General features: G+C 43.7%; 1 protein-coding gene across 1 annotated transcript in view; it reads right to left on the reverse strand.

The window, feature by feature from the left end:
- COL21A1 (collagen type XXI alpha 1 chain) overlaps positions 1-24138 on the reverse strand; it is a 197684-nt gene extending 173546 nt beyond the window's left edge. Inside the window, exons 1-2 of the mRNA XM_068279365.1 lie at positions 24051-24138; positions 3864-4415 (exon numbers count right to left, since the gene is read on the reverse strand). Of these exons, the coding sequence (XP_068135466.1) occupies positions 3864-4415; positions 24051-24138 (640 nt within the window). The remainder of the gene's footprint in view (positions 1-3863; positions 4416-24050) is intronic.
- Positions 24139-24462: the final 324 nt, after the last annotated feature.

Raw genomic sequence — 24462 nt, forward strand, 5'->3', positions numbered from 1 at the left:
CACCAGACCTGCCCTAAATCACTGAATGAAAGGTGGCCTGGGGGGAGATTGCCCCCCTTCCCCCCTGGCCAGTCAGTGTAGCTGTATACAGTGCTTCCCTGAACTAATTACTTTGCAGTCCCCTGGGGAGAGGGAGGGAGAGTTCACAGTGCCCTTTGGCTGTCTGCGCTCAGGGCTGCCGCACGGCTGCACGGCCCCTAGAAACGGGTCTGGCTATACTGAATGCCCCTATACCTAGCTATACTGAATGCCCCTATACCTAGCTATACTGAATGCCCCTATACCTAGCTATACTAAATGCCCCTATACCTAGCTATACTGAATGCCCCTATACCTAGCTATACTGAATGCCCCTATACCTAGCTATACTGAAGGCCCCTACCTAGCTAGCTATACTGAAGGCCCCTACCTAGCTAGCTATACTGAAGGCACCTATGCCTAGCTAGCTATACTGAAGGCACCTATACCTAGCTAGCTATACTGAAGGCACCTATGCCTAGCTAGCTATACTGAAGGCACCTATACCTAGCTAGCTATACTGAAGGCACCTATGCCTAGCTAGCTATACTGAAGGCACCTTTACCTAGCTACCTATAGTGTGAGCACCTAGCCTGCCTACCTATACTGTGGGCAACCATTCCACTGAACGCAGGATTCGTTAGATTCGGGATTCGAAAGGTTCGAGATATTCGAGAACCTTTTTAGATTCGGATTCGTATTCGGATTCGAAGAAATTGTGGATTCGTCCCATCCCTAATATACAGCATTGGCCTGCAGCACTTTCCAAACTAAACTGAATGATTCTAGGTGAGATTCAAACCTTGGAGCCAATGTGCTAAAAGGCAAGCCTAACCATTTAGCCATGAAGCTTGGTGTCTTGCGGAGGGAGCAATGCGATATGGAAGGTTGCTGTATGAAATAATGGTTGAGGCTAGTGTAATTAAACGTATTCTAGAAAGAGGTCATATCATTATCTTGATATTTTGGTTGTTTGCTTGAGGCACCAATATTAGACACTGTTGGAAGTTTAGTTCTGTCCCTCATTTACAGTCTCCAGGATCATAATAAAACCTCAGAGGTTAATAGAGGGACAGACGGAGAGGAAATATCTCTCTACTAGAAACACATACAGCAACCAAACCTCAAAATAGGTTCTGATTGCTTTCCAAACCATCTAACACTAAAATAATTTTTCCCTGAGTTTAGGTTCACATTTTCTTCTTCTAGGCTCTTTATTTTAGCTAATGCCCTGCACACATATACAGTACAAGGCCTGTCACCCGCTGACATCAGGACTCGATCTCTCAAGGTCAGTCAGTACAGATGTGTCACTAGCCTACTAGGCGCGAGCTTGAATTTTTGCCAGTGATTTTTCCCTTGAATTTTTGCCAATGATTTTTCCCTTGAATTTTTGCCAGTGATTTTTCCCTTGAATTTTTGCCAGTGATTTCTCCCTTGAATTTTTGCCAGTCATTTTCCCCTTGAAACTCAAAAAGTAGAGTACATATTGTTTTGGCGCCGCTCAGTTCAGCACATTGAGAGACTAATGACGGCTCTCCCTGCTTAACTCCAAGGCGGCGTTAAATATTATTCCCCCTCCAAGTTGTCACAACTCGGAGAGAGATGTAATTCGGGGTCTGGCAGCCGTCAGAGCCCGGAATTACCGCTACACGGGTCGCGCAGCATAGTATTGCTGCTATGACGGCTCCCAGCTTGCTATTTGCAAGCAATCACATCAACCATCATCTGCAGTATAAAGCTCCACAGAGATGGCTGGGAATCACGCAGTCATTTCCCAATGTGCCATGTTAGGTGGCGTGTATACTTCAATGAGCAATAAGTCAGCTGCTTTATTTTCCTCATCATGTCATCACTTCACCACAGCAATAATACATCAGTGCCAATGTCTTCTAAATATTGGTACTTAATTAGTGAGAGTGATATGGAGGCTGACATATTTATTTCCTTTTATACAATATCAGTTACATGACAGTGCTGTTGATCTTCGGGAATCAATAGTGTCTCAGTCACATCCCTGAAAGAAACATGTGGATAATCCAGCCAGACTTGAGTCGGAGCACCTGATCTGCATTATTTTTCAGGGTCTATGATTAAAAGTATTAGAGACACAGGATCAGGGGGGCACAATCAGGCAACTTGCATTGTATAAAAGGAAATACATATGGAAGCCTCCATTTGGCTCTCACCTTGGTTTCCCTTTAAAGAGGAACTGTAGTAAAAATGACATTATTAATAAAATTGCTTAATATTTTACAGTATTCATTTATAAATTATTTAGTCAGTGTTTGCCAATTGTAAAATCCTTTCTTCTCCCTGATTTTCTTTCTGAAATTTATCACAGGTGACGACATCTGTAGTCTGTTAGGTGATGTCTGCAAAAGGAGATACTGCTTACTTGGCAGTTGGAGACAACTCTTATTTTCCACAATGCAATGAAGTTTACAGACAGCATACTGTCAGGACCATGGTCATGAGCTCACATTGTGGGAGGGGTTTCACTACAATATCAGCCATATAGACCCCCCCCCCCCCCCGATGCTCTATTTGAGAATTGGAAGAAAAAACAATTATTGTGGGAAAGGGGGTATCGACTATTAATTAGGATGACGTTTAAGCCTGGATTCATCTTTAAGCCCTACAGATTTCAGCTTAGGAAACTCTTATGTCATCTACAAGATATTCATCTTACAAAGCATTGTCTCTTTCTAGGGATGTTTACTGTAGACAAACCAATGTGGGGCCGATTTACAAAGAGGAGTACAAAAAAAAACTGCAGCAAAAGTTGGGCAGCTGGCCAAAGCAGTTCGAATCCGACCCTCACTGCACTGTGCCTCAGTAGACTCAGAACTATTTGCAGATGCACATTCAAGTTCTTGTTTACAGGAGCAAGTTGACTTCCTGAATTGTCCCTGTACATCCATACTTAGCACTCAACACACTCTTAGCATAAAAACATACAATAATGAGTATAACTACCCTGCGGGGATGAGAGTGTGTTGGGTTCTCCCATCTCTCCCATGTACAGTATAAATTGGCTCAATTCCAAGCTGCATCTAACTGACCAGCTCTGTAGTTGATATAGCTAATATATGACAGCATACACAAACAACAGAAATCTGATTACCAGCATTCACATTTACAACTACAACTGTTATACAGAGGTTGGAGGCCCTTGGGCTTTAATGGTGTATCCATAAAGCTGCAATCTCAGTCTAACAACTGAACATGGGTTGGATGAACAAACGCTTTAGTCCAAATTAACTTCAGAATAATCTGGATTTGTTAAGTAACCTATGTGAACTGGGCAAGTGGCCACAGTACTGCTATCAAGCACTTTGAAAGATGCTAAAGTAGTAGATATTAGGTTTAGCCCAGAGCCAAACAGGGCAGTCTTAGTGAAAAATGTAGCATATGTACAGGGGTCCCATCCTCAAGGACCAGCACATAGCTGCCCTCATTTGGCACACATTTGTCCTATCTCCCATCTCTATAGAAACTGTACACGCTGCTCAGATATACTAAAACAAGTTCTCTATATAGTGCTTGTTCCCCACAGTGTCCCCCTAAGGATCAAAGTTTGATGTAAGGGTCAACACCAATTGGAAATATAAATGCATGCCTTAGTATGTAGCAATCTTGTAGATGTTGTGGTATATATTACATAAGAATATCCAGTCACAGATCAGACAAGTACACTGTCTGAAATAATTCAGACTGAGCTAATCTGTATCTAAAATTAACCTATATATTATACATGTTCTCTTTTACTGAATAGGACTAATGTGACAGCCCATGCAATATTGCTTGTTTTCTTACATACAGAATAAAATAAAATAAACTACCTTCACAGAGTTTTTGTCTCATGATTTCTCGTATTCTTGATATTGCAATGTAGTCTTCAACGTAGAACACATATGTAGAGGAAGGTTTGTTGGCTATGGCTTTGAGTTCACTCTCTTCAATTTCTGAGCCCACTCCAATGGCAAAAAGAGTGATTTTATTCCTTCTTGCTTCCTCTGCTATGTCCTTTACATCATCCTGAGACTTCCCATCAGTTAGAACAATGGCAATTTTGGTTAATGGTCGCAGTGACCTAGCAAAGAGGTTTTCTACTGCAAACTGAATTGCATTACCAGTCCGGGTATTCCCACCTAGATACTCAATTTCTTTCATTCTCCTGATAAGATCTTCAGTGGATTCATGCCTTCCAAGTGGGATTTCCAGAACTGGATAGTCACTGTACTGAACTACTCCAATTTGAGTATATTTAGGTCCAATTTCAAAATTGTTTGTTATATTAACCACCCAGTTTTTTAATATTTCAAAATTTTCAGGACCTACACTCCAAGAACCATCTAGGATGAAAACCAAGTCGTTTGGAGCAGTTCTGCAACCTACAGAGAAAGCGGAAATATTTTAAAGATACTGACAACAGTAAACAAAATATTAAAGATCACATAATAATGCTGCAAAAAGTAAACATTTTTGTCTATACTGAAATGGTGAGATTAAACTCCAACTCTACTGTAAGGGCCCATTCACACTTTGGATTGCAAAACGTGATCAAAATCGGCAGGTGATGCACTTCCGATCACACAGGGGATCGTACATCAATTGCGATTGGCAGTTCAGTGAACAAGAATCGCAATCTCAAAGGATGATACTTGCAGTGTGTTTGCAATTTGATCCTATATGGATATATTGTTTGCAACACTTTGCTGATGTGATAAGCAAAGCACTGGAAAATGCCAAAAAGCGACCCAGTATGAATGGGCCCTAAACGAAATATCTGTGTCCATGCCTGGTGTACTAGAACTTGTACAGATGTGAGAGCCTTAATGTCAAATAATGGCTGGGTGTCACCATTGAGTGTGAAACCTGTCAGTTTCCTACACCTTATCTGCTTATGCACCCATTGTAAAAGACAAACAAAATGCAGGCCCATAACTTTTTCTAAATATATTTTAATTAGAGGGTTAAAAGCTATAAATAAGACAATCAGAAAATAGTTCTGAACAAAACCTCTTGCCAAACTCGTTTAAATGTATCTCATTAAAGAACAGTTAGTACTCAAAACTGACAAAGTATGAACATAAATTGAGGAATTGTAAAAGTAAATAGATTAAACTGACACAAGTATTCAGATCCTTCTATTCTTTAAGATACATATTCATAGTCCTTCTTTTCGACTCCTAACATGTTTCACAGCTCACAGGATGCTTCATCAGGATCATAAGTATTTTTCAGTTAGTAAGTAGCATCCAAGTGCAAACATTGGACCACCCCACAGTGGGTTCAAATTATTAACAAAAGTCCAATGTCCTCTTTCATGTACTGTATGCCATAATTTACCGCTGTCCTGATTTTCTTGCATTCTATGTGTAATCATGTGGCACACAGAGAAGACCAGGAAAAGATTAGATGTAAATGACAGTAGATAGCAGCATAGAAGAAGATGACAGACCAAGCCCAGTGCTGGAGGAGGTATTATTGCTCTATAATATTACTCTGTATAGAGTGAGTAGTGGAAAAGTATCAAATGGGAATCAGAGGGAGAAATGGAACAAGTCAGGCTTCAGGCTTACCATACAGTAGCCCTGTAAAAAGTCCTTCTGCTTCTCCTCTGAGGTTTGCCTAATTTCCTATCGAGTTCCTTCCAGGGCTTTCTGTCTCTAATCTGAGGCTTGCTAAATTATTCAAACCCTGGCTCAATAGATTTCTACCTCTACTATGAAGTCTGCCTAGCATTTCAGGAAGAACCCTCCCCATTATTTTACATCTACTGTGATGCATGCTTAGTTGTTTAGGGGGTCTCTTAATTGCCTTCTGTCTGTTTTCTGAGGCCTGGCTATTTTTTTGGGAATACTGCCCAGATATCTTCAAGGGCCTTCTTACAACTACTAAGAAAGCAATCTTTATTGCCTACTGCCAATGTTAAAATAAGGTAGCTTTGGAAAATTGGCTAAGGCATGGGTAATTCCCGATGAGACTGCTACAAGAAGATAACCTTTTAATTTGACTGGTATTTATTTATAAATGTACATTGTTGAAGTTCCTGGAGAAAACCCGCATGGAACCTTACAGTGAGTGAAAATAATATTCACTGTATGTAAAGCAGATGTCTGCTGAGATACAAATTAATATCACATAGTAGAAGCACTCAGTAACCAATCAATATTAGGTAAATATTGATGTTGTATCTAACAGTGTATGTCTAGCTGGATTTTAATACTAAAAAAAATCAACTTTTACATGGAAGCTTAGAAGGTAAATAAAACAATTTAAATCCCAACCAACCATATTTGCTTGAAGCCTTCTTCATTACAATGTTGGACCATATTCTCCTCCAGTTCTGAAGCTGAACACAGTCTGACAATGATAAATATGACTGCTGCTAGAGGCACCCTCACTGGATCTAGTCCAGCATAGCTTCAGCCCCTTTAAATCAAAGTGTCAAACTAAGTCAAGCAATTTGATCACCGCCGGCCCCACACTTTGCCGGTGCATAACGTAATATAAATATGATATGGGTGCATTTAGGCTCACCACTGCCAGCCCTTGATGTAGTCCATCACAATGTCAGGCTACTCATCCACTGTAACACCACCCTGTGCTAGATAAGTACATATTATGCTGGTGCGTATTGCAATTAAGGGTGAAGTTACAAGACCCAGCTCCCAAACACACCTCCCATGAATGGGTCACCTCCTGATTCTAGTGTGAGGAGATAGAGACCACAGGGGCACCAACTGCAGAAAACTGGTCCAGACAGTGGACCAATTCGGAGCCATGGTTGGAGCTTAAAATATGCTATTCCAGGGCTCAGAGAGAACTACAGCAACAGGACATGTGGCGAGGGATAGTGGGTGCTCAGCACGCAGATGCAGATGAATTGATCAGGGGTGCCTGCCTCAGCTGCAATGGATGGACCGATGGGAAGCTCTGGAGGTCTCCTTTATTAAAGGAAACACTCAGATGCAGTGTTAAAGATGTGCGTTAGCGTGTTTAGACCTGCTTTTTTTTCCAGGTCTAAGCTAACGCTCAAGTCTGATAGGAAGCATCACTTCCTGACAGCATGAAAAGAATAATTGGTTAGGGTGTAAAGAACTTGCTGGACGATTATATCCTGGGGGGGGGGGGGGGGTGTTACATTTAATTGGACTACACTTCTACGCTTCTCTCTGGCAAGATTGTTAATAGGATATGGCCCAGCATGTTAATTAATAGCATATATATACCGTATACAGTGGCTTGCAAAAGTATTTAGTCCCCTTGAAGATTTCCAAATTTTGTCACATTACTGCCGCAAAAATGAATCAATTTTATTGGAATGCCACGTGAAAGACCAATACAAAGTGTTGTACACATGAGAAGTGGAACGATAATCATATATTATTCTAAACATTTTTTACAAATCAATAACTGCAAAGTGGGGTGTGCGTAATTATTCAGCCCCCCTGAGTCGATACTTTGTAGAACCACCTTTTGCTGCTATTACAGCTGCCTTAGGGTATGTCTCTACCAGCTTTGCACATCTAGAAACTGAAATCCTTGCCCATTCTTCTTTGCAAAACACCTCCAGCTCAGTCAGATTAGATGGACAGCGTTTGTGAACAGCAGTTTTCAGATCTTGCCACAGATTCTCGATTGGATTTAGATCTGGACTTTTACTGGGCCATTCAAACACATGGATATGTTTTGTTTTAAACCATTCTATTGTTGCCTGGCTTTATCTTTAGGGTCGATGTCCTGCTGGAAGGTGAACCTCCGCCCCAGTCTCAAGTCTTTTGCAGGCTCCAAGAGGTTTTCTTCCAAGATTGCCCTGTATTTGGCTCCGTCCATCTTCCCATCAACTCTGACCAGCTTCCCTGTCCCTGCGGAAGAGAAGCACCCAAGAGCATGATGCTGCCACCACCATATTTGACAGTGGGGATTGTGTGTTCAGAGTGATGTGCAGTGTTAGTTTTCCGCCACACATAGCGTTTTGCATTTTGGCTAAAAAGTTCCATTTTGGTCTCATCCGACCAGAGCACCTTCTTCCACATGGTTGCTGTGTCCCCTACATGGCCTGTGGCAAACTGCAAATGAGACTTCTTATGCTTTTCTGTTAGCAATGGCTTTCTTCTTGTCACTCTTCCATAAGAGCTAACTTTGTGCAGTGCACAACTAATAGTTGTCCTATGGACAGATTCCCCCACCTGAGCTGTAGATCACCATGAGCCTCTTGACTGCATTTCTGATCAGCGCTCTCCTTGTTCGGCCTGTGAGTTTAAGTACACAGTCTTGTCTTGGTAGGTTTACAGTTGTGCCATACTCCTTCCATTTCTGAATGATCGCTTGAACAGTGCTCTGTGGGATGTTCAAGGCTTTGGAAATCATTTTGTAGCCTAAGCCTGCTTTAAATTTCTCAATAACTTTATCCCTGGCCTGTCTGGTGTGTTCTTTGGACTTCGTGGTGTTGTTGCTCCCAATATTCTCTTAGACAACCTCTGAGGCTGTCACAGAGCAGCTGTATTTGTACTGACATTAGATTACACACAGGTACACTCTATTTAGTCATTAGCATTCATCAGGCATTGTCTATGGGCAGCTGACTGCACTCAGACCAAAGGGGGCTGAATCATTACGCACACTCCACTTTGCAGTTATTTATTTGTAAAAAATGTTTGGAATCATGTATGATTTTCGTTCCACTTCTCACGTGTACACCACTTTGTATTGGTCTTTCACGTGGAATTCCAATAAAATTGATTCATGTTTGTGGCAGTAATGTGACTAAATGTGGAAAACTTCAAGGGGGCCGAATACTTTTGCAAGCCATTGTATATGCTCAATAGCATTTACCTAGTTTTTGGTTATGAAAAATCAGAACACTTGCTTTAAAGTAAACCTGTGTTAGGCTAAACCTTTAAAACTGCCAGTAGAACTATCATGCCAGCACCAGGTCAGTGCATCATGCTAGTGCTACATGCTTTTCTAGTGAGAGGGAAATACATGGTTACTTTAACTAAATCTCTGTAAAACACACAAAAGCAGGTCATTCTACAGGGATTAGATGTTTATTGCAATACATTAGGACTTCTTGTTAGGGAGTTTAAAGAGAATCTGTATTGTTAAAATCGCACAAAAGTAAACATACCAGTGCGTTAGGGGACATTTCCTATTCCCCTCTGTCACAATTTCGCTGCTCCCCGCCGCATTAAAAGTGGTTAAAAACAGTTTTAAAAAGTTTGTTTATAAACAAACAAAATGGCCACCAAAACAGGAAGTAGGTTGATGTACAGTATGTCCACACATAGAAAATACATCCATACACAAGCAGCCTGTATACAGCCTTCCTTTTTAATCTCAAGAGATCATTTGTGTTTTTCTTTCCCCCTGCAGCTATCTTCCACTGAAGTGTCAGGCTGTTTCTTCCTGCAGAGTGCAGACAGCTCTCCCCATATGTAATACCTCAGTATGTGAAAGCCCAGCCAGCTCAGAGGACGATTTATCCAGCTTGTAAAAGATAATAGAGCAGAGAGAAGTAAATAACACACAGGCAGTGTGCAGAGAGGGGCCAGGAGGGGGGAGATGCATCACAGAACCAAAACACTGAAGAACTTGGCAGCCTTCCAGACACAGGCCGACAAGTCTGACAGGGGAAAGATACATTGATTTATTACAGAGACTGTGATAGTGGAAAGTGCTGCCGTAAGCCAGAACACATTAGAATAGCTTTTGGAACTTGTAGGATGATAAAAAACAGGATGCAATTTTTGTTACGGAATCTCTTTAAAGGAAACCCGAGGTGAGAGTGATATGGAGGCTTACATATTTATTTCCTTTTAAACAATTCCAGTTCCTTGGCAGTCCTCCTGATCCTGTGTCTCTAATACATTTAGCCGTAGACCCTAAACAAGCAAATGCAGATCAGGTATTCTGATTAAGCTAACTCAGGTTTTACTGGATTAGCCATATATATGTTCCAGGGTTTTGACTCAGACACTACATATGCCAGAAGATCAGAAGGACTGCCAGGCAATTGGCATTGTTTACAAGGAAATAAATATGGCAACCTCCATATCCCTCTGACCTCGGGTTCCCTTTAAAGTAACTTTGAAGCTGCTTTCAGGAAGAGTTGCATGTCAGAGCAGACATCAATCAAGGCTGGAGACCACTAGTTACTGACTGCTAAACAAAATCCTGTTTATCCTGTTCTCTATATACAAGAATAAAAATGGCGATTTTAACACATTAGCAATGCAAGTGTTTCTCATTTTTAAAATAAAAACATTGATATTTTTGGTTTGGACTGTTGACTATTCTTTATTATTTTCCCCACAGTGCTTATAGCTGTCCAATGCTGTGTCTTTCACATTTGCACTGAATTGAAAACAACGATGTAGACTTTCTTCAGGGGGATAAAATAAAAAAGACAGAAGTAGATACAATATATGAGAAAAAACAACTTCTGAACCTGCCATGACTGATATTTCAGGGCTGTTTTAGTCTGGTACATTTATTACCTCATTCTCTTGAAATGTTGCCCCCCCCCCATAATGAATGATTATATAAATGCATAGCTGATGACTAATGGTATTATCAGAGCTCAAACACATTTCACGCTGAAGAATAAAGATTCTGTAAAACATTTCCCAATTTCATATTTGGAAGAAAGGCTTAATTCTTTACATTGTCATCAGGAGACTCGGTGGGTAGTGGCACAAAAATTCTGGAGGAGTGTGAAGAAATGCGGAAGAGCCACCGCCATGAGTCAGCGGGAAACGGCTCTTTCCGCGCATGGCGTGGCGGAACGCGGAAAAAACGCCGCGTCGGGCGTGGCGGTTAGCGTGCATGGGCCTGTTTCGAGTAGTCTGACCCAGCGCATGGAGGCCGCCGCCGGGGCTGATGGCGGTGCGACCAACCCCGCGCATGAGTCAGCAAGCACATTGCAAGACAGTACTGGTGTGGCTGGGACTGATAGTCCACCAAGATTCAGAATGACGCGCGTGCGCGCAGAGAGGCAAAACTTATATGGCAGCCAGAAGTAGGTCAGCTGACCAAGCTGGTCAGCTGACAATTCTGTGTCCTCTCATTGGTCCAGCATTTAGGGATGTACTGGAAAGTAGCTGTGTATATATACTGCTGGCTGTTCAGTTGCTGGTTGTCTGGCGTTGCGATCACTATGTGGTAGCACTCAGACCTGAGTCAGATCCTAAAGTGTGCCGGGACCAGCTGGAGCTGTAATCCTACACTTAGCTAGATTCTGTTGATAGTTTAAAGTACTAGTTTGATTGTGATTATCTGTTATGACCGTTTGCTTGCCTGACTATTCTTCTGAAATCTGATCCTGTACCTCGCTATTCTGATACTCTGTTGCCGAACCCCGGCTCGCCCTAAGACTCCGCATCTGCCTCTTGATTCTGTACCTCGATATTTCTGATACCCTGTTGCCGAACCCTGCTTGTTTATTCATCCCCGCATCTGCCTTCTGAATCTGTACTGTATCTGTCTGTGTGGTTACGACCTGGCTTGTCCGACCTCGAGAACCGACCTTACTGTTAGAGGCGGTTCCCAGTCCTGGTAGTGACACTTCCCCCTAAGTGTCACTCTCAGGTTGTCCTTCCTACTCTCAGCCTGACTCCTCCTCCCGGGAGAGTTTAGGTCTTCAGAAGGAATTTGTGCAGTACTCCTTACTGCTCTGAGGCCTAGTCCTCTAAGTATTACAGTTGCACCAAACACTCTTACTCAACTCAGGTGTCCAGAGGTTAGCATATATATCTGATTATCGGTGATACTGCAGATCATCAATAATCTAGTATATATCTGTATTCCCAGTGATACTGCAGATCACCGGTAATCAGATCCTCTCTGTGTTACACCGATCATTACAGAACGCCAGACCCAAAAGACAAGATGGACGCACGCACTGATCCTCTGGGTGTACTTGCCACTTCGGTGGATAACATCCATCAAGTACTGGGTAGTCATAAAGCTTTAATTGATGCCCTATCAGGGTCGGTACAAACCCTCCAGACGTCAGTGGATGAGGTGCGATCCCCTCCTAGCATAGACATTTGTATGCCTGTTCCTAAATGGTTTTCTGGCCACAGATCTGACTTTCGTAATTTTAGGAGTAGAGTGTTAGCTTATTTTGAGTTGAGACCCCGATCCTCAGGTACTGAGGCCCAAAGGGTCACATTTATTAAAACTCTGTTATCTGGCGACTCTCAGACATGGGCGTACAGTTTGCCCACCGGAGATTCAGCCCTAACCAATGTGGAGGAATTCTTTAAAGCCATGGCAGTAATCTATGACGACCCAGATCTTGCCTCGACCTCTGAGCGTAAGCTCAAACTTTTGCGTCAAGGCAAGGGTCCGGTCGAAGATTACGCAGCAGAATTTAGGAGGTGGTCAGTTTCAGCAAGGTGGGACACCTATGCCCTCTTAGATTGTTTTTTGTCAGGCTTGTCTAATGAGGTTTCCGATCTGATGTTGAGTCAGCCCGAGCCCAAAACAGTCGATGAGGCCATTTCATCGGCCATTCGTATTGACCGCAGGCTACGCCATCAGAAACTGACCAGGGGCAGTCATCGTGTCAGGGTGACATCTTACGCTGCACCTCTCGCTGCACCCCTAGTGACACCATCTCCTCCCGTCTCATCTTCTCCGGTCCTGCCTCCACCCGAGCCGATGCAGATTGGTCGGTCAAAACTGACCCAGGTGGAAAGAAGACGGAGAATGACGGAACAACTGTGTCTGTATTGCACTGAAGGGGGGCATAGAGTACGAAACTGTCCCAATAAGCCGGGAAACGCTACCGCCTAGGAGTTGTAGGGGGTAACACCCTAGGCGTTCGATTCGTACCCCTAGAAGAAAAGCGGTTGCTTTTTCCCTGTACTGTTACATGGGAGGATAAGACCGAGGCCACGGAAGCCTTAGTTGATTCAGGCTCCGCGGCTAATTTTATGGATTTTGAGTTCGCTAAGAGATTGGGTATTCCGCTCATTGCAGTGGAACCACCCATTCAGGTCACGGCAGTGGACAATTCTCCTCTGCAGAGGAATAGTCCACTGTCTCAGACACCAGAGGTGGGAATCACTGTGGGGGTTCTACATTGGGAAAAGTTACAGTTTTTCGTATTACACATGACTACTTCCACTATTATACTTGGCATGCCATGGCTACGCCTTCATTCTCCACACATTAATTGGGCCACCGGTCAATTAATTTCCTGGTCTGATCGTTGTTTTCAGCAATGTTTAGGAAAGGTGACTTTGGGCCAAACCAGGATTCAGGTGGAGGGGGTTCCTGAACAGTATTTGGAGTATTCTGATGTATTTTGTCCCAAGGCAGCAGACAAGTTACCCCCACATCACCCTTTTGACTGTCCCATCGATCTCCGTTCAGGTTGTATGCCCCCCCCCGGGGCCATTTGTACAATTTATCTGGGCCCGAAAAATTGGCCATGCAAGAACACATCCGTGAAAATCTGGCCAAGGGTTTCATTCGCCCGTCCCGGTCGCCTGCTGGGGCAGGTTTCTTTTTTGTTAAGAAAAAAGATGGAGGCCTGCAGCCCTGCATTGATTACAGGGGCCTGAATAAGATTACGGTGAAGAATCGCTATCCGCTGCCTCTGATAGACGATTTATTCACACAGGTCACCAACGCTAAGATCTTTTCGAAGTTAGACTTACGGGGCGCGTACAACCTGATACGTATAAGAAAGGGCGATGAGTGGAAAACGGCCTTTAACACGCCCGACGGGCATTACGAATACTTGGTGATGCCCTTCGGGTTATGTAACGCCCCAGCCGTTTTCCAGGAACTCATCAATGAGGTCTTCAGGGAGGTGTTGGGGAGATTCGTTCTAGTATATCTAGATGATATACTTATTTTCTCCAACACTCTCGCCGAGCATAGGACCCATGTAAGATTTGTGTTGGACAAACTGAGGAGGAACTCACTTTTCGCTAAACTGGAGAAATGTATCTTCGAAGTAACATCTGTCACCTTTCTGGGATACATTATCTCCACCTCAGTCCTGTCTATGGACCCTACTAAGGTTTCCGCGGTCCTAGAATGGCCTCAGCCAGTTGGGTTGAAGTCTCTTCAGCGGTTTTTAGGCTTCGCGAACTACTATAGAAGGTTCATTAAAGGGTACTCCTCAGTTATTGCACCCCTCACCAGTCTCACCAAAAAAGGGGCAGATACCACCCATTGGCCTCCTGAAGCCCTACAAGCTTTCTCCACCCTGAAGGATCTATTTTGCTCTGCACCCATCCTTAGACACGTGGACACTTCATTCCCCTTTGTTGTTGAGGTGGACGCCTCAGAGGTCGGGGTGGGGGCTGTGCTGTCTCAGCGGTCAGGCTTGCAGGGTCGAATGCACCCGTGTGCCTACTTCTCTCGTAGGTTCTCCCCAGAAGAGAGAAACTATGATATAGGCAATCGGGAGCTCCTGGCCATTAAATTGGCGTTCGAGGAGTGGCGACATTGATAAGAGGGAGCAGAACATATGATCACGGTTTACACTAATCACAAAAACCTGGAATACATCGAGGGGGCTAAGAGGTTGAGCCCCCGTCAGGCTCGATGGTCCTTATTTTTTTCTCGATTCTGATTTATAATTACGTACACTCCAGGTAGCAAGAATTTTTTAAGCAGATGCATTGTCCAGGTGTTTTGAGCCAGAGACAGCACAGCCCTCTGTCCCCGAGACCATTATTCCGCAGAAATTGGTGCTGGCTGCAACTGATACTTGGGAGGACTGGAAGGAGACTTTAAGCCCCTTTCAGCAGGACATTCCGGAAGGGAAGCCTGAAGGGGTTATGTTCATTCCTTTGCCTTTCCGTCTCCAGATCTTAGAGATGTTCCATGCGCACAAGAATGCAGGACATCCGGGAGCAGCCAGAACACAAGATCTGGTGTCCAGGTGTGCCTGGTGGCCTTCCTTGTCAGCAGATTGCAAGGAGTTTGTTAGGGAGTGTGCAATATGTGCAAAAAGTAAGCCCTCCCGGCTGGCACCTGTCGGTACCTTGCAGCCTTTGCCCGCCCCGAGTGAACCGTGGACCCACTTGTCCATGGATTTTGTGGGTGAGCTCCCCAGGTCTGAGGGCATGTCGGTCATTTGGGTGGTAGTCGACCGCTTCAGCAAGATGGCCCATTTCGTGCCCTTAAAAGGACTCCCCTCGGCCCAGGAATTGGCCGACTTGTTCATCGTCCATGTTTTCCGGCTGCATGGCATTCCGGAAAAATTAGTGTCAGATCGGGGAGTCCAATTCATCTCTAGATTCTGGAGGGCATTTTGCCACCAAATGGGCATGAAGCTGTCATTCTCGTCAGGCTACCACCCACAGACCAATGGGCAGACTGAACGGATCAATCAGTCATTGGAGCAGTTCTTAAGATGTTACGTTGCGGAGGCACAGAATGACTGGGTAAAATTTCTGCCATTCGCAGAATTTGCACAGAATAATTTGAAGAGTTCTTCTTCTGGATTTTCTCCGTTCCAGGTAGTGACAGGGAGATCGCCCAAATTCTCCCCTTTATCAGTAGCCTCCACTCTTTCCGACTCTGGAGGCCTGGCAGAGGGCATTTAAAGACATCTGGTGGAAGGTGAAAGATAATTTGGAAAGAGCATTTCAGAGTCAAAAGGGTCAAGCTGACAAGAGACGCTCGTTAGAGTGGAGGTTCCAGCCAGCAGACTTGGTTTGGGTGTCCACGCGTCACTTGACCCTGAGACAACCTTCAGACAAGCTCGGCCCCAGGTTTGTGGGTCCATTCCCGGTAGCCAAGAAGATCAACAACGTTACTTATACCGTTGATCTTCCTGCCAGCATGCGTGGCATAGGATCCTTTCACGTGTCTTTGCTCAAGCCAGCGGTCCATGTGGGTCCCACTCCTCCTCCTCCTGTGATGGTGGATAGCCAACCTGAGTATGAAGTAGAGAAAATTTTGGACTCACGTATAGTACAGAACGCAGTACAATATCTAGTGCACTGGAAGGGGTATGGTATTGAGGAAAGAATGTGGGTACCTGAGGGTCGCATGCATGCTGATAAACTGAAGAAGGAGTTCCACACTTTACTTCCAGAAAAGCCTGGAAGGAGCTGTCCGGAGTCCACTCCTTGGGGGGGTACCGTGAAGAAACGCGGAAGAGCCGCCGCCATGAGTCAGCAGGAAGCGGCTGTTTCCGCGCATGGCGTGGCAGAACGCGGCGCGCATGGGCCTGTTTCGAGTAGTCTGACCCAGCGCGGGGAGGCCGCCGCCGAGGCTGATGGCGGTGCGACCAACCCCGTGCATGAGTCAGCAAGCACATTGCAAGACAGTACTGGTGTGGCTGGAACTGATAGTCCACCAAGATTCAGAATGACGCGCGTGCGCGCAGAGAGGCAAAACTTATATGGCAGCCAGAAGTAGGTCAGCTGACAATTCTGTGTCCTCTCATTGGTCCAGCACTTAGGGATGTGCTGGAAAGTAGCTGTGTATATATACTGCTGGCTGTTCAGTTGCTGGTTGTCTGGCGTTGCGATCACTATGTGGTAGCACTCAGACCTGAGTCAGATCCTAAAGTGTGCCGGGACCAGCTGGAGCTGTAATCCTACACTTAGCTAGATTCTGTTGATAGTTTAAAGTACTAGTTTGATTGTGATTATCTGTTATGACCGTTTGCTTGCCTGACTATTCTTCTGAACTCTGATCCTGTACCTCGCTATTCTGATACTCTGTTGCCGAACCCTGGCTCGCCCTAAGACTCCGCATCTGCCTCCTGATTCTGTACCTCGATATTTCTGATACCCTGTTGCCGAACCCTGCTTGTTTATTCATCCCCGCATCTGCCTTCTGAATCTGTACTGTATCTGTCTGTGTGGTTACGACCTGGCTTGTCCGACCTCGAGAACCGACCTTACTGTTAGAGGCGGTTCCCAGTCCTGGTAGTGACACTTCCCCCTGAGTGTCACTCTCAGGTTGTCCTTCCTACTCTCAGCCTGACTCCTCCTCCCGGGAGAGTTTAGGTCTTCAGAAGGAATTTGTGCAGTACTCCTTACTGCTCTGAGGCCTAGTCCTCTAAGTATTACAGTTGCACCAAACACTCTTACACAACTCAGGTGTCCAGAGGTTAGCATATATATCTGATTATCGGTGATACTGCAGATCATCAATAATCTGGTATATATCTGTATTCCCAGTGATACTGCAGATCACCGGTAATCAGATCCTCTCTGTGTTACACCGATCGTTACAAGGAGCCAACCTGTCTTAGGTCTATTTATTACGATGTGCATGCAGCACACTACACTTTTACTACTGAATTGATGTAGCGCATGTTGCACACATACCACGGCCTGCGTTATGCACGTAACACGCATGTAGCTAGTATAGCGTACATCAAACAAATGATATACTAGTATAGCCATTCTGCCAACATGGCTATTCAGTATCCGTAAAAAGTATATTCTCTGTGTAATCATATAGCTAGGACTTGTGGTTCTATCAAATTCAGATCTAAAACAGTTAATAGTTTGATGTGTTTGCAGTTTTTCCTGCTACATCTAGGTGGAGAACTCTTTTCACCAGTAGGAGAGCAGCTTTTACACTGTGGAAATTTGTAGCCAATGAGAGAAATTCTTAGTCTGAGAGGAAGGAATGTGCTAAAAACTGGGTTGAGTGAGCTTGGAGCAGAGGAGAACTGTGTGGATGCCTGAAGGAGAGGGATCTGAGTGGATTACAGAGAGCTGAGCTATATATGAAGTGGAATTATTATTATTATTATTATTATTTTTTATTTATATAGCGCCAACATCTTCCGTAATCTCTTTCTCCACAGTGTCCTGTGACTGAATCCTATTTGATGAACAGCATTACAGACCACTACACATCTTACTGCTTCATATTGCTTCATTGGAAGGAACTGTAAGGAAGCTACTTTTTTACTACAGTGATCAGCTGATAGTGAATCCAGTTTATTGGTATGTTTTATCATCTGCCTGCATTGCAGCCCCTGCAGAATCACACGGCCAGCTTTCAGTGGTTGATTCCTGTTTGGTTGTAACTTTCACATGGTCAGGCCTCCCAGGGTCTTATGCAACACAGTTGTAGTGGGGGCTAGAGACTGAATTGTATATTGGCCTAACATTCTGTTCTGACTGAGGTTTAAAGGCCTATCCGAAGAGGATCACTCATATATCCTATATAATAACACCCCTGTGTCTCTGCGTTCTGTCCCTGTGTGTCCCTGCATTTGCGCTACTGTGCATGTGCCCCAGGGACAGCATGGATCAGGAGCAGGACAGGCCAGGGGGGCAGGCAGGGGGGAGGGAGGGTGTTTAGCGTGTGGCGGCGATGACAGACCTATAGCTCATTTTTTAAACGGGCTAAGGTCACTAGTATCTAATAATCCATCTTGTGTCATCTTCCTGCTGCTGTTTTCCTGAGTGAAGCTTTCACCTACACCTTTGTGGATTACAAATACTTTTTTATATATAACCTCTAACTGCCGGCCTGCTGATTTGACTGATCCAAGTTTGATTATAACAGACTGTTCATACATGTGTCATTTGAAGTGCACTACTGTGATTTGGGGATTTGACATCTCTGGATTTTCTGGTGCTTCTTTGATGCTACTTTGGGCCAAACCCTTCCCAGAGGCTTTGGAGGTGTCACTCTCTTTGTAAGCAACTGTTGGTATTCCATTGTTGTCATAACTGTGTGTTCAGATGCTATGACCTGTTAGAACATATTGCTACCATGTTTCCCTGAAAATAAGACACTGCCTTATATAAAATGTTGCTCTAAAAGATGTGCTGGGGCTTATTTTCAGAGGATGTCTTTTTTTTGGGCAAACACTGGTAGTTTTCCTATACAAAATTTACATAGTGTATGCCATGTGCAACATACACAGAGCTTGTGGTTTGCAGATATTGACTCTGAATTACAAGAACTGAGTTCTGCTGATCATGTAATTAAGAGTCTATTTCTTGCAAGCAGAGAACTCTGTCAGGCTCCCCAGAGCTATAATAGGATAAGCTGTGTGAGCGTCCTGGGAAGAGGTGAAGTGCTGGTGATGCTTATCACCACAACAGATCAGAAGGGCTGGCTCCAACAAAAACACAAATTGCCTGACACATATATAGGACTATGTAGAACTCTCATTATACTGCTGCTCTCCTGTATCCAGGTTTTGTATTCAGCGTGACTTGCTGGTGTCATGTGGGCTGCTGCCTAGCTAGGGCTTAAATTTGGGGGATGTCTTACATTTCAAGCATTCTTGAAATTCCTGCTAGGTTTTATTCTCAGGGGATGTCTTACTTTAGGGGAAACACGGTAGAATGTAAATTGTTACTTTTATCTTTATTACCGGGTCTCCAGATCCAATAAAATTGCTTAGCATTATAATGCTGGTTTATGTGTATCACTGGAGGTTGTGGGTGTCATCAGAGTTGGACAAGAGCAGGACCCATCTAACACAACTACACCTACAAGTGCATTACACTAGCAATGCACATATTGTGTATGTAATGTGGGTTCCAGATCCATTCAGACATGCTCCACCATATCGGTTCCATTCAGTACCCTTTCTGTTCATTGAGGTGTTGTTGACAAAAAATGTGCCCTTGTCAGAATTTGGTAGCTCCACCTTTGCTCTACCTCACAATAAACTTCCACTCCCTCTGCTTAATACTAACTTCTCTCTTCTGCCAAACACTACATTTATTACATTTTTATGTTTTTTGCAAAAGTAAATTGCAGCAAATTGAGCAGGAAGCAGGCATAATGTTAGACTCTCAGGGTCCCAATTACATATGTGAAACAGGAGCATATCTACCGCTGCAATCATATGGTCCATAATCTCCCATGCTCTAACAGGCTACTCAGACATATGACTGTTGTATCAGCAGGGTCCATGCTCTCCAAGCCAAGTAAATATAGATTATAAGAACAAGACAAAGAGAAAGAAAAAGTGACATGAATAGAAGATGAGAAAAAGAAGAAGGGAGAAACTAAATACAGAAAGAGAAAAGAAAGAAAAAGAACAAAGACCTCACCAAGCTCCAAGGATGGTCCCTCCCCCTAGCCCCCTAGACCTCTCCTTAGCTATCTCCAATTATTCTATGCGGCAGGCTCCCATTTTTATGAAACTGAATGCCTTTGTTTTCTAGAGCACTAACAAACTGCAACTGCACCATAAAACCTGAAACAATTTTTTTACCTTCCTCCAAAGAAACATTTTATTTTTCAGGGTCTAGCTACTGTTTGCTTTGCTGCAACAAAAATTAAGGTAATCAACATCTGTTGCTGTTTATTAAGATCTTCTGTATTGAAATGTAAAAGTGCAAACCAGGGATCCTTTGAGATTGTCTTTTCCGTCTGATGTTAGATCAATCTAAAAATGTGCAACCAAAATAATGTCAGCATGGTGCAGGACCAGCAGATGTGCAACATTTCACCTGTTTCCACAGCCTCTATAGTAGATGCCTGAACGTGACAGGACCGGACTGGCATGACAGGAAGACTGGCGAGTCCAAGAGAAGGGGATACATGCTGCATCTGTCTCAATGCAACAGCACTGGGCAGCGATTGATTTTAAATACCCTGACCTTTGTGCCAGTGCTGGGGCCACGCTCCCATCACACGCATAAAGCAGGGCTGTGGAGTCGGTACAAAAATCATCCGACTCCTCAGTTTAAGAAACCACACAACTCGGACTCCAGGTACCTAAAATTGCTCCGACTCCTCTACTCTGACCCCTAAGTCTAATTTTTACAAAGGCTATGGATTTGGTTCAAAAAAACTCTGACTTCTCAGTTTATTGAAACCACCAACTCCGACTCCAGGTACACAAAATTGCTCCGACGCCTCAACTCTGACTCCACAGCCCTGGCATAAAAAAAACTAAGGACATGCCCATGTGTGCCTTGTAAGACATGGCCACGCCACCGGAGAACGCCAATCCCTGAAGTCTGTTGGGACAGCATCTACCTGCAACCGAGGAGTTGGCGTGGGATTCCAGGAGCGGTAAGTGTGACCAACAGAGTAAGACTTTGTATGCCGCCTCCACTATTGTCAGATTCAATAACGAACCACCTGCACTACTTTTTTAGTCATCTTTTTATTTTATTTAATTATTTAATAATGTCATAATAACAGCATTACTTATATAACACCATTATCTTCCATGGCAACAACAGAGTAAATAAGATCATGTATGACTAATTTAGCACCAGATTCCCATCAACCATGAGAAGTGCTTCAGCAAAGTGGCAGCTTACTGTCTACATCAGGCATGGGCAAACTCGGCCCTCCAGCTGTTACGGAACTACAAGTCCCACAATGCATTTGCCTTTATGAGTCATGACTGTGGCTGTCAGACTCCTGCAATGCTTTGTGGGACTTGTAGTTCCTTAACAGCTGGAGGGCCACTTTGCCCATGCCTGGTCTACATCCTGGTTCAAAAGTGAGTGGCTCTATGTACAGGTCACTCACACAAGAGGAAGCAACTTTTCTAGGTTAACCTGAGCCCTGAAGCACTGGAATATTATTACATTTAGGAGGTATTCAGATACAGGTGTTTTGTCATAACTCCACAGATGGTAGCTTTGCCCCATTGGCTCCTCAGCCAAGCACATACACCAAACTCTCATACTGAACAAGATTACTATTGCAACAGCATAGCATGACTGCCTAAATCCACCTCATGTTCCTTCTGGTAAATTCTGTCTAAAAATTATATTCTGAGTGTTTACATAGCTATGAATGTCTGGCCACCACAAGCCCACACTCACATATTTACCTAAAATTCTCCCTCTTTGTTATTGTCACATTGGTTCATAAGTCTGCATAAAGCAGAGAGTAAAATGTATTGATCCATTTGCACCTCCATACATTTGCTGGGTTTAATGCAGGCCCAAATTAATTCCAAGGGATATGGTATCTTCACATCTATGAGTATGCTGGCTCTATGGAGGCTGAGACTCCTATCACAGTAACAGCTGACAGCCATGCAAGACAGGTTTCCCATTGCACCACATGGAGAGGTTCAGACAGCCTCAATATTCACAGATGTGTCAGTGTAAATATGCCTGGTAAAATACTAAAGCTATACAGAGATGATTTGATAAGGATTGCTTTCTTGGGTAAGTAAAGATGCACTATACTGCTTTACTGTAAGCAAGATGTGCATCTTAAAACTCCAGAGATTTGACAATTTGCTACTTGAGAAAGTGTTTTTCTCTCCTTGTCATCCCTCGGGTGTGAGAATATATTCCTGATTAAATAATTTTACCTTGGGACAGACTAAGCCATAATGGACATAACTTGTTGGTGTGTATTGATTTTCACTGGGCATTCAGTGGAAGCTTTCTGCTGTCCAAAGTAGACTTATTCAACAGTATAAATTCCTAGAAGTGCAACAAAGAGTTGAGGTGGAAAATTGTAATCTGACACATCAGAAGCTGTTGCCAATGCAGTTAAGCCAAACAAAATGCCCTAGAATAAAATCCTAGCACACCCCACTAAAGCCAGAAGGTGTCCAGTTCACAAGGGAAAAATAAGAATATCACCTTTTTTACATTATAATAATAACATCTGTAAATGCTATCTTCTCTGAATTATACTGAAGTAATTGTTCTGCTCTTGTCTTAATATCAGTAAATGTATCCACTATGCTATCTGAGATGGTGTATATGGGGATATAACACAAATAACACCCACAAGACATTTAACCTTGAAGACCAGAGACCCCGCTTCCTTTAAAGCAATAAGCTCCAGCATGCTTTGCAAGATCCAGTGCTAGACTGCAACAATGTATTCTTAACTTTAGGCCATTTAAACGACAACAATGGGATCACACGCTTTTGCAAAAATAAAAAAGGGTCAGAATAGGATCAGGGTCAGTGTTAGGCATAAGGTAGGTTAGCGTTAGGAGTTTTGCCGTGGTCAAAGGTTATTGTTAGGTATTGTTTAATGGGTAAAGGCTAGTGTAAGGCATGAGGCCTGAGACATTTTCAGCACTCAGAGATTTACATCAAGAATGCCAGTGACGTTGCTCTGAAAAGCCATATATTATGAGAAACCAGTAAGTGTACCTCCATTTTCACTAACAAAAAAATACTCACCATTGATTCACTTACATGAACTGCATGTAGGTTAGGGCAATGAAGCTCAAACAGGTATTGCATGATATAAAGTGATAATGATTTGCTTAAATGGTTTGTCTCTTCCTATGTATGAATGTATATGCGTAGGTAAAATAATGGTTGGTGCAGGAAAAGAACGTATAATGCTCCGGGATATAAAATGCACCTAGGTTTAGGTGCCTCCTGTTTATCAGGAAGTAGCGTGTAGCACGTAGAGATCGGACCTCAGCGGTATGCCTGTGTTACTGCCACCGCTGTTATTATCTATTTAATGCAGGAGGAGAGCGCGCTGAAGGGAGAGCCTGAGGTGAGGGAGGGGGGCGTGGGGGCCAATGCTCTCCCCTCATGCTGCGACCCCTCCTGCCCCCCAAAAAGGCCCCGGGAGGGCATCCAAATTTTTGCAGGGGGGGGGGGGGGGGCTAGTGATTTCTAGTTACGCCCCTGCAACCCATTCCTTACAATACCTTGAAATGTAAGGCAATAAATTATTACACACTGGTTGACCTAAGCCCATTTCAAAATGCCGCCTGACCCCGCCGTGCACGCATGCCACGCGCACCCACCGCGCTCACTTACCCCCCCCCCCCCCCCCCCTGGCCCCATCCTTACCTGCAAGCCGCGTGTCACTCCCCCTCCGTTTCTCTGCATCCCTGCACATGCGCAGTTGCGCAAAGCATGGACCCACACACACACACACACAACCCCTGGGACACAGAGACACAGGGGTTTTATTATATAGGATTATATTCAGTGTTAGTTCCCAGAGTGTGTAACTTTGCTTACATACTACACATACTAAACAAGAACACTACACAGTTTCAAAAACAATGAAGAAGATTATATATATGCATTCAGATACTAGATGGTCAGTATATATTCTATAGCATAGTTCAGTGAAATCATGCTTACTTGATCTTATTACACCGTCTTCTGTAGCTACATAGTATCGAACCAGTAACATCACAAAGGTGTAAATTTTGTACGTTACCCATGCCATCTATGGTCCCCAATATTGAAACCTAAACAAGAAAAAAAATATGATTCAAGATGTTGTATCTACTAGACAAAGACATGCATGTGTAGCACGCATTCATATATACTGAAAGCTGTGAGAATATAAAAGCATTATGTTAGCTGAGGAGTTCTACGTTGACTAGGTCTTAATAATTTTTCCACTCATCCCAAGTACTTTCATGGTAGCCCCACTTAGCTGATGCCCACCCGAACAATATTTATTGATAATCAGCACAACATATCTCTTATCAACAAAGCTTATAATAAGTAAGAAGACTGAAACTCTCTGGACCTCTATCCAGGGATG

The sequence above is a fragment of the Hyperolius riggenbachi genome, chromosome 4 (genome assembly GCF_040937935.1).
Source record: "Hyperolius riggenbachi isolate aHypRig1 chromosome 4, aHypRig1.pri, whole genome shotgun sequence".
Lineage (NCBI taxonomy): Eukaryota > Metazoa > Chordata > Amphibia > Anura > Hyperoliidae > Hyperolius > Hyperolius riggenbachi.